The sequence below is a fragment of the Ipomoea triloba genome, chromosome 14, assembly GCF_003576645.1.
Source record: "Ipomoea triloba cultivar NCNSP0323 chromosome 14, ASM357664v1".
Lineage (NCBI taxonomy): Eukaryota > Viridiplantae > Streptophyta > Magnoliopsida > Solanales > Convolvulaceae > Ipomoea > Ipomoea triloba.
The window spans coordinates 22,240,993-22,258,854 of record NC_044929.1 but is presented as its reverse complement, the minus strand read 5'-3'; the positions used below and the strand labels follow the sequence as shown (position 1 = coordinate 22,258,854).

At 35.7% G+C, this 17,862-nt stretch overlaps 1 protein-coding gene across 1 annotated transcript; it reads right to left on the bottom strand.

Moving 5' to 3' along the window:
• Positions 1 to 316: 316 nt before the first annotated feature.
• Positions 317 to 13,985, bottom strand: LOC116004115 (receptor-like protein Cf-9 homolog). Its single transcript, XM_031244048.1, has 3 exons — positions 13,652 to 13,985; positions 12,367 to 13,496; positions 317 to 508 (listed from the first exon to the last, which is right to left on the bottom strand). Exons 1-3 carry the CDS (start codon positions 13,983 to 13,985, stop codon positions 317 to 319), a joined length of 1,656 nt encoding a protein of 551 aa, XP_031099908.1.
• Between the last annotated feature and the right edge of the window lie 3,877 nt (positions 13,986 to 17,862).

Genomic DNA, 17,862 nt, shown 5'->3' with positions numbered 1-17,862 from the left:
TGGAAAGCAGGAAAATGACTTCTGGAAAATGATTTCTGGAAAATGTGTCATTTTCCAGAAATCATTTTCCTTTCTTGTGTTTGGATGCAAGGCAGAAAACTATCATTGTGTGTTTGGTTCATTTTCCAGAAAATGAGTAGGAAAATGAATAAAATTGTATTAATTAAATATTTTAATTAATTTGTTTAAATATAACAACATTTATATAATAATAATTTTCAGTATAATCAATAATTTATATCTTCAAAAAAGTATAATCAATAATTTATAACAAAAAATCAAAATAAAACAAAAAAAAAATAAAAAAAAATTAAAATCAAAACCAGTAAATCCACTGGTTTGTGAAACCAGTGGATTTACTGGTTTCAACTGGTACTGGTTTCGCAAACCAGACAACCAGTAGACCGACTGGTTTTGCAAACCAGTCCGACCAACTGGTTTTACACCAGTCGAAAACCAGTTTCCGAGCAGAAAACGCTGGACTGGTTTTCGAAACCTCCGGCGTTTTCTGCTCGGAAATCAGAAAAAAAAATCAAATCTTTTATTGCCAAGAAGAAGAAACAGGAGCGCAATAGGAAGTCAGCCAAGAGTAGAAGCAGAGGCGAGAAGCGAGGTGGATTACTGTTCCGGAAAATGACTTCCCTTCAAAAAAAGAGGAAGTCATTTTCCTTAAAAATGGGGTTATTTTCCATTGACTAGGAGTTCATTTTCCATTGACCACCTTTTCCTCTCCCTATCCAAACACCTAAAACCCGAAAAATGATTTCCAGAAATCATTTTCCGGGTTTCCAAACACACCCTTAAGGGAAAATACAATATTTTTACTTTTGCATTTCGATTTAAAAGTATTACATTTTTCCTCAAAAATATTATATTTGCCCTTATAAGTGAGAGGCACTTGTCAACATTACTTGTTATGAAAAATATATTACTTTTTCTCTTATAAGTAACAAAAATTGTATTTTTGATTAGTGTTATATTTGAGCATATAAGTATGAGATTTGCACATATAAGTATGACATTTGCATGGTGCTTTGACCCAACCCGACCCATCTCACGAATAAGGATCCGTGAGACGGTCTCACACAAGTGTGACCCTATTTATATTATTTAGGAATAAGGGTCAAATTAGCCACTGAACTACACCCAAAAATGCAATTAGGCCATCCAACTTAAAAAACATGCAATTAACCCCCTGAACAAGCCAAAATCATGCAATTAGGTCAAAAGTGACTGGTTATTCAGGTTAACCGTTGACGTGGCGGTTAACATTTAATAAATTATTTTATTTTATTAATTTTAAATATTATAAAATTTAAAAATAGAAATAAAAATTAAAAATTAAAAAAAAAACCCCACCCCACCGCTCCCATCCCGCCGGCCAGAGACAAACTGTAGGCGCACTTCATCCCCGCCGGCAAACTTCGTCTGGTTATTGTCGAAACATCTCCTCAACTCCTCTCCATTCATCATGATGAAATTAAAGAAGAAAAAACAAAACCAATATTTGAAAGAATGTGTATTGTGTTGTGAGGAATGACACTGGGTCATCTAGTTTTGAAGAATTTGCAGGGGATGATTGGCTCAAAATCTTCTTATGTGTTCCTGAAAAGACTTAGAATACTAAATGGGGTTCTCAACTTCTAAGGCGTCTCTCTACCGCAGAGTCCACAACTAGGGTTGAAAAGTCTTATGCCTAACAAGTAGTCGTTTCCGTTGGTGGCAAGAAGTTCAAGCTATTCCCTTTAGCTGGAAGATGACAGCACGGTGGTCTCTGGACACGAAGATGACAGCACGGTGGTCTCTGGACACATAAAGATCGTGATTTTACACCTGCACTTTGGGGCAACACTCTTCCACAAAACATGTTTTAATCACATTAAAATTAGATTTATTAATTCGATTGGTAGATCGCGCTAATTCAGATTGATTAAAACTTTTATTCATTTTCCAGAGAATATGAACAGGCTGCTCAGTATTTGGAAATGTGATGTTGCAAGCGACAGAGAATATGAACAGGCTGCTCAACAAGCTGAGACTCATCAACCCCACACAATTGAAAGCCATAGGAAGACAAAGTCAACAAAGGTTTTGGCCGGAGACCATGTGCAGATGTCGCCGATCGGAGATGAAGTGCGTATGCACTTTGTCTCCTATGAGCGATGACAGGAGATGGGTGAAGCCGTGATTTTTTTTTAAATAATATTTAAAATTAATAAAAGAAAATAATTTATTAAATGTTAACCGCCACGTCAGCGGTTAACCTGAATAACCAGTCACTTTTGACCTAATTGCAAGATTTTGGCTTGTTCAGGGGGTTAATTGCATGTTTTTTTAGTTGGATGGCCTAATTACATTTTTGGGTGTAGTTCAGTGGCTAATTTGACCCTTATTCCTATTATTTAATTAGCTTTAATTTATTAGGTAACCACTCTACATATCTATTCCCAAATAATGCAAGATTACATGTTTATGCATATATGTAATTGAATGTTAAATTCGTTTATTTAAGTCGATGGTAATTCAAAGTATATGAACGTAATATAATATAGGACAAATTAATTATAATTTTCACTAAAATAAATGTTTCTAACTTTGTAATAACGTTTGTCTAAATACGTAGTCTAAAAACGATAGTTTAAATAAATAATACTTTTGGTTTGAATTTCTCTCTAAGTCTTCTTAGTTCTCTTTTGGGTAGCTTTGTCATTGTCTTCATCTTCAGTACTTGTCATCTTCTTTTTTATTAGTAATTTGTCATGTGCAATTAAATTACTGATACATGACACGTTGGCATTTCCATTTGTCACAGTTCCGTATAAGATGGTGAAGAAAAGTGTAAATTTCTTTCAAAAAAAACAAATTAAATAAAAGTCATTTAAAATTATATGTGAGCTTCCATGCTGTTGTGCGGTTGCATCTGTGTGATCTAATTGGATTAATCTAATTGTGACAATTGCAGTTTGCATTTGTTAAGTGGAGGGTTTTATGCTAATTTTAATATTTATATTACGTGAATACATGTTGTAGTGCATTTTATTACGTATGTTGGTACATTTAACTGTGTTGTAGAATGGTGTGTTTTAATCCATCCTTTGGTGCATTTTCATATGTAGAATGGTGTATAACTGTGTTGTGGAATAATGGTATGTTTTAATCCGTCTTTTGGTGCATTTTCATACGTAAAATGGTGTGTAACTGTGTTGTAGAATTGTGTGTTTTAATCCGTCCTCTGGTCCATTTTAATACGTAGAATGGTGTGTATTTTAACACATATTTTCTAATAAGTGTAATAGTCATGTTTATAATCAAAGATGGGGATTTTCAATAAGTGGAATTGTGCATTTTAACACACGTTGTGGTGCATTTTAATACGTAGAATGATGCATATTTTAGCACATGTTTTCTAATATGTGTAAATAGTGCATGTTTATAATCTGACATGAGACACTGATAACTCTATTTCTAAATGCCTTTTTGCCCCACTTCCCATTTATTTTTATAGTAAAGTATTGTCACTTGAGTGGAATTTGTTACTTGATTGTGTGATTTTGTGTTAAAGGTCTATTCATCCGCAACAAGTAGAAAAGGGAGCACATTTGATGGCTTCGAATCAATTTTTGGTAGCTTAGGATTCCACTCAAGGAGGGAGAAGAGCAGCGGAGCGCACAATGGAGCAAGAAACAAAGAAAAAGCTGGAAAATGAAGGGAAATGGCCCATGACACGGCCATGTCCATAGCCGTTTCAGTCCGGCCCAGAAACGAAAAAGTCACAGATCGAAACAGCCCATGACACGGCTGTGTCCCTTCCCGTTTTGGTATGTGATGTTCTGTTTAAGCGCGTTTTTGCTGTAATTTTAGGGGATTCCGAACCCTAGCTAGTTTAGACTCTCTCTCTAATATTTTCATTAGCCATTTTTAGCTTAGAATAGCTTAGATTGACATTGTAGAACACTTTGCAAGCATCTTTTGGTGGTTTTGGAAGGGATTCCAACAACATCTCTCCATCATTAATAGTAAAACTCTTACTTCCTCTTCTTCAAGTGTTTTTACATTTATTGCATATTTATGTTTTCCTTGTTGAATCCTGCTATGTTTACCTTAAATATGAGTGAGTAGTCTTTTGCATGGGTTAGATTTGGTGTTTATTGCTCTTATTGATGCTAGTTAGATGATTATTGCATAAAGGGGATGAACACCCATTTAGGTTCTTGAGTTTGAGTTGGATGTTGTTTTATCTTTCAATGGTTAATGCGCGCTAATCGTTGTTTGTCTTTGGAAAGTCTTCCATCACAATGGAAATTGGATGGGAGACTTGAGCCAACCCAATCTCAAACCCATTTTCTCTTCTATGAAAATAGGGGTAGATTTGGGGCTTAAATAGCTTTTGTCCTTCAAGAACTTGGGTTGATACACCATTGGAATGGGGCAACCTTTGTTCTAATCCTTGTGGAAACTTGGATTCTTTTGTGCTAGCATCAAGAACCTAGGGTATTTATTCATCCCCAACTCAAGTGTTAATGCATCAATAGAGTAATACACCTAGTCTAACCCATTCTTCCCAATAGATTTTAATCCTAGTTTAGTCTTGTTTTTACTTTATATCCTTAATTCCAAAAATACCTCTTAGTTGTTAATCTTTAATCTTTCAAATGGTTGCTTGGATCCTTATGGGTTTCAAGACCTTAGTGACTAGATTCTAGGTGATTAATCCTTACGTGCCATAAACTCCAATCCTCGTGGTTCGACTTTACACCCATTTTCACACTCCCGCTCACACTGCATCAGACACGTTATGATGCATTTTAATGCGTAGAATGATGCGTTTTATTACCTATATTGATGAATTTTAAGTAAATATGTTCATTTGGTTATAGTGTGGAATGATGTGTTTTATCTATCATCCTCTGATATATATATATATATATATATATATATATATATATATATATATATATATATATATATTTTTGAAGGTAAACGTAGCTATTCCATTAATTCATAACATAAAACATTTACATCAATGATCAATGAAATGGTAAACAATTCCTTACAGTCAGACATAGAAACAACTTTTCTAACTATGCTATAGAAAACTTGAATCGCAGACTGTTTCATAACTATGAAGCTATGTTCCTTCAGGGAGCTTAAAACTTCATCAAAGATCTGGGTCTTCGTCATCATTCTTTTTTGCTCGCCCAGGATAAGATCAACACTTGTCGAAACCAAGTTAAACGATTTATGCTAATGAAAATGAAAAGCTCGTGAAAGTAACGAGAGGAAAAATGTTCGTGAAACTAACGAGAGGAAAACACAATAATAGAGAAAATAAAAAGTGGTAAAGTCAAAGTAGGGTTGGGAGTTCAAGACTACCAACACAAATCCCAATACCTACCTACTATTATTTTATTCAAAGGGAGAGAAAACGGAAGAAGAAGAAGATCTGTGGCGGTGGTCGGAGGTGGACGGAGCTGCAACGGTGGTCGGGGCGGAAGAAGAGCGAAAGCAAACATAGAAGGTGACCAAAACCACCGGCTCAAAGCTCCATTAGAGCTCCGGCCGGAGGCCGGCGGTGGAAGCCGAAGTTGAGCAGCAGAGAAAGGCGTTTGGTTTTAGAGAGAAATGGGAGGCAGCTCCTCTGATATATTTTAGTACTAGAATGGTGTGTATTTTAACACATATATTGTGCATTGATTTGATGACTTGTTGTAATCTAATACTGAAAAACAGCCGCACGGTCACACCTAAAGAGTAGTCCACATTTGAACTCTACTATATATATATATATGCAATATGAAGCCAAAATTAAAGGCAAAATAATCAAGAAAACGAAAGGTGAAGAATTTACAGAGCCTTTGTGAATACTGTATGTATGTATGTATATTGGAGTGATGGCCTGATTGATACATGAGAATGATGGCATTTCCATTTTCCACAGCTCCGTATAAGATGGTGTAGAAAAATGGTACGTTTCTACTAATACAATAAATGAAAGTTATTTTCAAGATGTTATCATCATACACAACATTTATTATTATGGTAGAAATTTTGGAATTTGATTAGGATGGAAGAGAGACAAGAATTAATAGAAATTAAAGTATGTAGGTTCACCAGATTGACCATTTCTTTGGTAATGACTAATAAGTGATGACTGCCTCCCATCCATCAATTCCATCTGTCTGAATCATAATACAATTAACGGCATTTGTAGGTACTACTTTATTGGGGAATTGAAGGAAAATCTATTAGAGCATCCTTATCAATATGTCGGAAGTCATTTTCAATATATTATCATCATATGGCCACAATATTGTAAAGGCAAAACCATAAACACTACGAACATATCAACAAAACCAAAGGTAACGACAATGAAAGATGTACCAACAAGCTAATTAGATGAATTATAAAATTTTTTATCGTGAAAAATACGGTAGTAGTCGATTTAAAGATAATCTTATCGTGTATTCGTGTGATCAAAATATACTAAAAGTAAATCATAAAGACTATGAATGGACCGAAGTCAACAAAAAAAAAAGTTAAAACAGTTAACTTTAAAAATTAGAAAAACAATAGTTAAAACCGTTAACTTTAAAAACGTTTTCAAATATAATTTTGAAAACTTTAAAAAAAAATTGAAGTCCGAAAAATATTAACATCTAAAAAAATATTTTCTTAACTGAAACATTGCCACATAAATATTTTTGGAAACAGTTTAGGATGTCTACCTTAGTACCATAACGGGACGTTTGGTTGGAGAGAAGGAATTAAGTGGGAAAAGAATTGCAATTCTATATATGGGAAAAGAATAATGGGGAATAAAGTAGAGTTTAAATTCTAGTATTTGGTTTGCAAGAATAAAATTACTGGGAATTTCAATTCCCATGTTTGGTATACATGTGAATTGAGAGGGAATAAGTAGTGTAAAGTCCAAAATGCCATTGTTGTTGTTGTAGTAGTAGTTGTTGTTATTATTATTATTATTATTATTATTATTATTAAATGATAAGTATCTATTGGACCTATTTGCATATTCAAATCCCAAAAAATATAACATATTTAATTCAAAAGCACTCATCCTACCGTATCTCTTGAACTAAAAAGCACAAGGAACCTATACGAAAGTTGTATATAAACAATGCATATAAAGAATGCAAATTTTGAATAGTTGTTGCATATTATAGAATGCTCAAAGTAGACACATTTGAGTTGAAAATGAGGGTGAAAAGGCTTTGTAAAAACACTTATCCTACATTGGTTTGGAAAGTGAGTTTGCGGCACTATATATATACAAGATCCCTTTAATAGGTGAGTGAGCTGTGTAGTATAGAGGCTCTCTCTTAAATTTTTTTCTCCTATATATATTGATATATCGACTTATTCACCACCAACGATGACATGAGGCGCACGCACACGCACGCGCGCACGCACACGCACGCGCGCACGCACACATATATATATCATCACTTGTATTATTCATCTCATAAGCCCCATTGACATCATTTGCAAATTGTTTAGGTTGAGAGTAATACTCCGTAATCTTTTTCCCCCATAGCCATAATAAATCCATTTTAGAAAGAAAGCTCTAAGACATTAACAAACACATTGTTCATCATGCCCAGACCAAAACCATACTACTCAAATTAACATTTATAAACAAGGAGATATATTAATTAGGAAGAGACAAGAATTGATAGAAATTAATGTTCACCAGATTGACCCTTTCTTTGCTAAAGACTACTTCCCATCCATCAATTCCATCTGTCTGAATTAATTAGAATGCAATTAAAGGCATCTGTATTCTATTATTGTGGAAGAAAAATCTGGTTAAACCAAATCTAAAGGCAAACCCCTAAATAGGTCTAATCAAATCTCAGCTAGATTAATCTCACTTCACAAAATGTCCGATACAAATTTCAAACATGAAAACACTTTACCTTAAAAGTTTTTATATACCGTAACTTTTAGATATAAGAATATCGTATATATGCAAATAACACTCAACTTGATGTGGGTTGGTTTACCTTTCAAAATTATTCGCTTACCACTACACCAAAAGTTGATATGATACCAATTCTCAAGATGATTATTACTACGCCAAAAAATAACTTTATTTCTTTAAACTTACATAACATCTCTCTTCATATTTCAATAACAAGATACTGGACTTGCCTTTCAGACATCCAGTACCTTGTATGCATCCGCAGCCAAACCCATCCCTCAAGTTTTAGGCTAAGATCATAATATAACTCAACTCTGCCCACAACTTACTGTGAATTGAGTTTTAGTCAATCTAAGGAAACCCAAAACAGAAGTCTAACGTGGAAGGCACATAAAGATATCATCAAGTAAAAGAAAGCTAATCCTATACACATGAAAGACCCGTTTGGAAGACTTTAACTTAGCTTCCACATCTCCAAATCGCATCATCAACAAAATTCATAAATATCTATTCTACAAAGTTGTGATGAAACCAAAATTAAACTCTCTATTAGGTATAAGTTCTCCTATTATTTGAATTGGTTTTACTCCCTAGAGACAATTGTCCTTAATAAATTTCCTTAAAATTAATTAGAGTTAATTCTATTTTTTATTCTAAATTTATATGTGGATACATTTTAGTTTTTTCTTTTTCTTTTTAAATTACAATATCCATCTTTGTTCCTAGTATTATTGTGGTGACATGATCATTTTTTGTCTTACGTCAACAAAATCATTAAAATGAAGTTAAATACAAGGACATTTCGATTTTTTAATTGGTTGACCCGCTATATTTTTATTTTTATTTTTATTTTATTTTGAAAAAAATCCCTATTTGAAGATCAAAATACCCTTGTATTTAAGTGCATTTAAACAATTTTGTTGATAAAGAACAAAAATGGTCAAACAACAATAATACTAAAACCACATGTGATATTTTGAAAAAAAAAATAGACAAAAAATTGAATGTTACCTATAAATATAGGACAAAAAATGAAATTAATAACTCAATTAATTAATTTGTTATTTTACTACAACATAGTAATAATTAGTTGCTATGATACTTGTCAAGGGAACGATGCGGACAAGTGACAGCAAAAACTCTCAAGATAGAACAAAACTAACTCAGAAGTTTTCTAATTGTATTCAAAAACAGTCACTTGTAGATACAAAAGTTTGTTAGGGGTTGCAAATATTAAAAGCATGCATGGGAAATGCAAAATATTAATAAACGTAATTAACCACCTAACTCCATCTCTTTTAGACTTCATGCATGTAGGTTGTAGCCATTTTTTATGTTATTGCCTCAATTCATATTCCACGTCTCAACAAGCTAGAGATCCAAAAGCAATCAGTACCCGAGAGGTGATTTCTGAATCACAGCAACAAACCAAAACATGAACTTCTTTAATAAACCCTCTGTCTCGAGTATTTATCATCAAGAGAGAAGCGATCCGCAAAAGTTAGTAAACACACTTCACAGTATATGTAACACCCTCAAATTTCAACCCTAGAGCCCATATTTAAAATATAACTTAGACAACAAAAATAACCTAAAGGATTCAATTTAAAGTAAAATAGGTGTTTAAAATCCATAATCATAAGTCGGGGAATGTTACCGTTACAACTACCCACTCCCGAGTAGTTGCTTCGGCTAAATCCATGAACATCATACATAAGCTTAAGTCAACAAGGGTTCTAAGACCCAGATATCTAAGCATCATTACAAACCAACAAGTCACCAGAAAATGCTACTGAAATCATAACATAAGTCTACAAGTCAACCAAAGTCATACTACATCAAAGAGATCATCTAGGAGACTATGAGGATAGAGCTACCAAAAGTCAACACTACTAACACTCTCATCATGCATCAGCAGCACCTGAAAAAGGTTAAATTGAAAACACAAACAACAGTTAGTAAAAAAATGCAAAGTAAGAACCACTCAACCCCGTAAAATAAATACATTTATATAAGTTTAGAAAATACAGGATTTTGTAGTTAAAAACAGTTCAAAGTTATAGGTTTTGAAAATATTTGGTTACTCACACACTCAACTCAACATCAAATAATAATAGTCATGAGAGAACCATGATAATATGGTTTAGTAGGTAAGTATAGGCATATATAACTATAATTTTAAAAGATAGTAGTATATACCTCACAAGACCTCACATGAATATAGTCATTTTCAAAGTTATTTATCTCTCTATAGAAACATATGTAATAATAAGCTCTTGAAAGCATAACCATACCATATCATACTTATATCAAATCATCCTCGTATCATACTAATATCAAATCATCATCATATTGTGAAAACTAGGGTTAGGTTTGAGTTGTTGATCAAATCTAGATCAACAACGGCTCAAATAAATAAAAATTTAAAAAAAAAAACGTGTTTCCTGTTGCAAGGCTTAACACAAGTTCCTAAAAAGCTTTTTCTTCATGTACGGTGTCTTTGGGCAGAACAAAATTGATGAATTGATGAATTAAAGAAGCAAACTGTAGAAAAATGGTGCACCTTAAGAAGGAAAATCACACACCTAATTAAAGCTTTAAAATGACGCACTTTAAGAAGGAATACAACTCACCTTAAGAAGGAAAACCATCACCTAAAGCTTTAGGCCGACACACCTTACGTTCATCAACTGACGCACTTTAAGCACAAAAACCACGCAGCTTAAGAAGAAAAACCACACACCTAAAATTTTAGACCGATACACCTAAGTTTCAACAACTAACACACCTTATTAAACTCAAAAGCACGCACCTTAACCACAATAACCATGCACTTTTAAGAAGGAAAACCACGCACCTTAACAAGGAAAACAGCACACCTTAAATTTGACCTAGATGCAAAAAGACCAAATTACCACCGTATTTTTTAATCATTGTTGATCCTGGAGGTTGATTTAGTCAAAATCAAAATCAATGGCCTTCATCTAATTAACTACAGAATCACACAAGAGTCACCCACCGGCACGCGAACCTTTTTTTTTTTTTTTGTGTGTATATATATATATTGGGTTTATCGAGGCAAACCCCCTCTTCCGAGTATGTGAGTAAACCCTCGCCCTGTGATCCTAGCCGGCAAACGACCACAAGGCACGGCCGCGAGCGTCTTGGTCTTGCCACTCAGGCTGCCCTTACGGGCTGTGTATATATATATATATATATATACACATCCATACATATGTAAAAAGGCTTTCTAAAATGATTTTATTCAATATATGATCAAAATAGCTTTATCCCTCATGTTATGGCATGCATAGACGAAAACAAACCCAATGTCGATGCAAAAACTCTTAATGCATTTTAAAAACATTTGAAAGTTGAAATATACTTTTAACACTCAAAACAAGTACAACTTGGCAGTACTTCACCCAGAACTAGAACACTGCCTCACGGGGCACAACCTCCCGCGGGTGTACTCGGCTAGGCCATGAAGGCGGGACCAGCTGGTCCACCTCTTAGGCTTGTTAGATTTTAGGCTTGTTACAAAGGTTTCAACACATATATTACATTTCTACAGAAAATAGAGCATAAACGTTAGATTTTGGGCATCTATCCATGGTACATACCTCAAGCTTGTTAGCCTAGTAGCACCAATCTCTCCTCTATACCTCAATGATGATCACTTTCTTCACCTCCTAACACCCCAACCAAAGAAATCAAAGACAAGCATTACACACAAACATAGATATACACACGCATATAACAATGGGAAGAAGAATAAGAGAAGGAGAAGAAGAAAAGAGAATAGAAGGGAGGAAGAAGAGGCTCACTATATGTTGTCTTCTCCTGTGGTGTTGGTGTTTGAAGCTCTGAGAAGAACAAAGGGGAGAAAGGAGGGATTGAGGAGGGCAAAATGAGAATATTTTGGGCTAAAATTTCGGGTTAAAAATTTGATTCAAAAGTTAGATCAAGTTTGGTCAAAAATTATAGTCTTGTTTAGTTTGAAAATAAGTTAGGTTCCTTTTAAATTCGGCTTTAGGTTTGAAAACATTTATATAAGATTCACAGGCTCAGTCTTAGATAAACTTTGGGGTCAAAAATTGATCAATATTTATATCACTGTTTATAAAATCTTACATAAGTACATAAATAATTAAATCATTCATTTTAAAATATAAAAGGTATTTATTATAAAATATAATTACACACACCCACACACACATATATATATATAGGCAAAAGTTCGTAGAGAAAAAAATTTTAAATAAAAGGTTTTATTTTCAAAACTTTGTTTGAAGGGAATTTTCTTTAAAATTAATTTTGGGGTATCATAGTATATTCCTTCATGCATCTACATGCACTTATGCATTACCAAACAAAAACATACCATATATAGTTGTAAATTGTTTTGGTGTAATAAGATTACTAACCATTGACATGCAAAGATAGCTAGTTTCTTCTTCTTCTTGTCTTTGATTTCTTCGTTTGACCTTCATTGCTAGTTTGTATGCTTCTTCTTCAATAAACATTGCAATGAATTCTGGCTTTCCAGTCAGGATCATGAGACTTCCCATGAATGATCCAAAAAGAATACCACAACCGTATCCCATTGCCACAACTTTTATTGTGCATCCGCTCAAAAAACTCAAATCATCTTCTTTATAAAAATTCTTTGGTGCAGGAAGTTGTGGTATCACTCCATCCCCACAACTTTGTGACAAAGGCTTTCCTTTCAAACCATCATTTCCTTGGTATGAATTTGCTTCAAATGTATTGAATTGTGGACCTTGAGGTATGCATCCCACAAGCTTATTATGTGAGAGATTCAACACTTCCAGAGTTGTACTTCTTGCCAATTGCTCAGGGATAACTCCACCAATTTGGTTCAAAGAAAGGTCTAAAGATTCCAACATGGATAAATTTCCAAGACACGTTGGAATGTGCCCAGTGAACTTGTTACGTGATAAATTTAATTCACGTAATGCAAGAAGATCTGCAATGCCATTTGGAATATGCCCTTCAAATTTGTTGTTTGAGAGATCAATGGTAATAAACATGCTAAATACTCTTACAAGTTCACGTTCTTGCCCCTTCACAGTCACAATCAATGAATCTTCATAGTAAAAGGGAGATAAAATGTATTTACCGTTATTGTTCAAACCAAGGTACATTTGTGATTTATCTTCATCAACATTTGCCATGGCTTTAAAATTCTTGAAAAACCACGTGGGTAACTCCCCTGTGAATCCATTGTGAGAGAGGTCGAAGACACGAAGTTGAGGAAACAAATACCCTTTATTCCTCCTATTTCGGATGGAACCATTCAGCCGATTAAATCTCAAGCTAAGAACCTTTAGATTTGGAAGAACTCTTAACCACATTGGAAATGTACCACTCAAATTGTTGTGTCCAAGATCAAGAACTTTTAACTTTTTACAATTGATTAAAGATCGTGGCAGTGCACCCTCTAATTGGTTATCATACAAACTAAGTCTGCTCAAGGAGTTACAAACTTTAAATTGTGTTGGGATTGGCCCATGAAATTGATTCCGGTGCAAATCTAACACAGACAGATCTTTGCTTAGCAAACATTGAGGTATTGGCCCAATTAACAAATTGTTTGCCAAATCCAAAATTATGAGAGAACGTAAACTGCAAATGGTTGAAGAGATAAGATTTGATGTTGGATTTCCACTATCAACCACATAAGTGTACCAGTGAAATTGTTTGTGGAAAGGCGTAGGACTTCAAGTTGTGTGAGGTTTCCAAATATTTGAGGTATTGGACCATAAAAGTTGTTTCTTGACAAGTCTAGAACAACCAAATTCAATAAGTTTCCTATTTGAGGTGGCAACATCCCAGTGAGATTATTATTAGAAAGCAGTAGATCAGTAAGGCCAGTGAGGTTTCCAGTTGATTGTGGTATTGGACCAAAGAAGTTGTTGTTTTGGAAGTCTAGATAAGCCAAAAGATGCAAGTTTCCAATTGTTTCAGGTATTAGACCAAAGAGGTTGTTTTCAAACAAGTACAAGTCAAACAAATTTTGCATATTTCTTATCTCTGGTGGAAGTATTCCAATGAAATTGTTGGTGAAGCATGAAAGAACTGATTAAACCCAAAGTCTAGGAACAATACCTTTTGAAGGTTTCCAATCTGATGAGGAATAACTCCACTAATGAAGTTTAAACTAAGGTCGAGGTGCTGAAGCTCCGTCAAGTTCCCAATCTGTGGCGGTATCTTTCCATCAAACGAATTGTTGCTCAAGTATCAAGAAGACCAAGTTGGATAAATCAGCGATGGCAGGAGGGATTGATCCATTGAAGTTGTTACCAGTGATGTTGAAACCAGTGAGGCTGGGAAAAGAAGTAAAATTGAGGTGGTGAAGAGTACCAGAGAGATAAGCATTAGGAAGGTTGATCTGAGAGACAGCTCCACCACCATTGCAGACAATGCCACTCCAATTACAATGGTTTGTTAGGTTGGATAGTGACCATGAATTGAGTGGGAATAATAAAGAGGAGCCGTAATAATACATTGACAGGCCGGTTTTCCATTTCAGAAGAGCTTCAGCTTCGGTTGTTGTTGATGCTATCGTCTCCAATGCAAAGAAACAAGCAGGCATCACCAGAAAGATGAGCGCTGCATAATTCCAACCAAAATTTCCCATTTTTTTGTTTTCCTTTTGTTGGTATTATGAAGATGATACCAAGAAAGATAGGCAGCCTTTTAAAGATGGCCGGAGATGAAACCACACTGCGTGATGGATGGGTACATTGACCCATGACTTTTACCAATTTTTGCATTTTATTTTACAAAATTTATATTAATAATTAATTAGCTTTAATTTATTAGGTAATTAACTACATGTCTATTTCCATATAAAGTTAACTTCCTCTACTGATCGTTGTATCATTGATTGTCCACTGCGTATAGACCTGGCAATTATCGACACTACCCGTTAGCACGACACGAAACCGGACACGAAAATAACGAGTTAGTGTTTAGCCTTAATGATGGGCGTAGTTTTCGCGGTGGATGGAAAGTAATAGGTGGTAAAACGGGAAGAAGTTCCCGTTTATCGTTCTCAAAGGATGGCAAGGAGGGAATTCAAGCGGTAAGGGGATTAAGCACAAGAGTGTTTAGTGTTTGAAAGCTAACCCAAACATAGGTAAGAAAGGTGCATGAAACATAAGGAAAATAAGGAACAAACAAAGGAAACAATTAAGTGGAAAGGAGGATTTGGATATTGCAACTCATATAGGTATCCTTGATTTCCTAAGATACTAGGCTAGCAACACTTAGATAATGAAAATGAGGCAAGACAACTATGCCAACGCCACTCTCGTGGTCATTGGCCTATCATCTAGTCCATAGTCCCATTCTCATGGCAACTAGGCTAGGTGAGGCAAATTATCGAACACATGGTGTGCTATTTGCCTTCCAATCCCCCTTTTCTCAAAGGTGGGAAGGAAACGTGCTAGGCTAGGCTAAGGAGTATCCCTACTCTCGTAGGTGAGACTCCTTCTCCAAACACCTCTCATATAGGTTGATCATTCCCACACAAGAGTCAAAGAAGATCACCATTCACACAATCAAACTCATAGTCAAAGCAATTGCAAAACCTAATTAATCAATTCAAAGCTCAAGAATATCCATACAACATTGCTCAATCCAAATCCACAAAGATCTATCTAATCATACTTGAAATTGAAATAGCAAAAGCAAAAGTAATGACAAGAAATGAAAAGGAAGACTTAGCTTGAAATTAAACCTTGAACTTGAAATTGAATGTAGATCTCAATCTTGCAACAATGGAATTCTTCTCTAATTCTAATCTAAACTAAGAATTGCAATGTGGAGTGAATTGGGAATGTGGAGTGAATTGGGGGAGATCTCTCTAGGCTAATCCTAGAGAGAGAAATATTCTAAACTGATCTAAAATGAAAATGTGATGGATCCCCTGAAAAATGGCTCAATTCCCCTTTTAAATCTCGCCCAACCGCCAATTTTCCGCGCTGGACGCACGGGTGGACGCACGCTGGACGCGCGTCCACTGGGGCGTCCACTGCGCGTCCACTGCGTTTCTGCTGCACAGACTTCAACTTCAGAGAGCTGCTTGGTGGACGCGTGCTGGACGCGCGCGTCCACTGCGCGTCCACAGCAGACTGCTGTTCTGCTGTGCGAGAATCAGAGAGCGAAAAGTTGGACGCAAGGGTGGACGCATGGTGGACGCGCGTTGGACGCGCGTCCACTGGGGCGTCCACTGGGCGTCCATGGTGTATTTTGCACTCCAACTTCGACTCGTGAATCCCTCTTCGAAATCTAGCCATTTTCTGCCTTTTTGCCCATCTTTTTACCTACAAAATGATTAACCAAGTGTGGAACGGGGTCCAATGGCAATATGAAGCATTCTAACGCAATAAAGGGACAAATCAAACACAAAAGCTACGAATTGTGCACTAGACGATCCGATAACAACCTTATAAAGATGACATCTTTTGCACTTATCAAACTTTCCACACTTTAAACCTTGCTTGTCCTCAAGCAAGCTATCATTGAATCAAGCATGCATAAGTGAAAAAGATGCCACAACTTTGATATTCAAGCAAGCTAAGACACAAGAATGATGCATACATTTGAAATCAATACATTCCTTAAGCTATCATGAAAATGTGTTTTAAACAATCCTTCGATTCTCAATAACGACTATCCCAAGAACAAAAATCCTTTGGTAAAAATAAAGCATTTAGATTACTTCCAATTGTCATACGAGTCAAGCATGCAATCCAATAAAGGGTTCACCAACCATTTAAAGCGGGCCACTAGTTGAGCCAACTAGTGGGACCGATGTGCACAAACCAAACCTATTAGACCACCCTTATAACCTCAAGCCCCCTAGATTCTAGCGTGATAAACAAAAAGGCTTTAAGGTTATCTACTACCCCTCAAGACCGACCATCGGGCTACCCGATCTCACATGGAGCTCCATGCTTTTTCGAGAACTGTGCAATGGGTGCCCGGTCCCAACGGGATAGACCTCTCCTTTTCTCATTCCCCAAGATAACCTCATCGGGCTACCCGACTTCACATGGATATCCATGCTTTTTCGAAGACGGTGCAATGGGTGCCCGAATCTCAGCGGAATGGCTCTCTTCAATTTTCTCATCTCCCAAGACCTCGTATCGGGGCAACCGACTTCACGTGGATCTCCACGCTTTTTCGAAGACAGTGCGATGGTTGCCCCTAACTTGCCCTAGCGAGACGGTTCATCTTTTTCATATCCTAAGGTGGCCACATTGGGCTCTTTTGGGGTTTTTGGCCTCATTGGGCTCTTTTGAACAACTTAAAGTAAAGCATCACCTTCACAACCCCACACTACACCTTCGGGAGAGCAAAACAAAGAAAATTAGGTTCAATTCCGGGCTTAGTAAGCATTATATTACTAGGTTTGATAGGTGCACACTCCCACTTCGTTACCTCCTTGACTATGGTCCGGGTTAAATGAGAGGTGAATATCACACAATCAAGCAACAATTCGTCAAATTTAAACAAAAGTATAAGAATTTTCTTCCACGGGATAGTCCTAATTGAGAAACAAAGGTTCATTCAAAACACACATTTTCCCAAAATAGATTAAACAATGTATTCATTTCAAACATATCCAACATTCTAAGTCAAGCAATACTTTTGCAAATCAAAGTCTTCAAGCACAAAGGTGCTTCTCTTTCCACACTTTAAAACGAACATCGTCCTCGATGTTCACACTAAACACAAGGTGGAAAAGTCAAAGGTCTCAACATAACTATGCCCCTTTCCACACTTTAAAAGTGTGTTATGGGCTAACGGATCACACAAACAAGCTTTTATGAAGGATTTCAAACAAGCAATGCAATGTCACCATCTCCCGGTTTCCACACTTTAAAAGG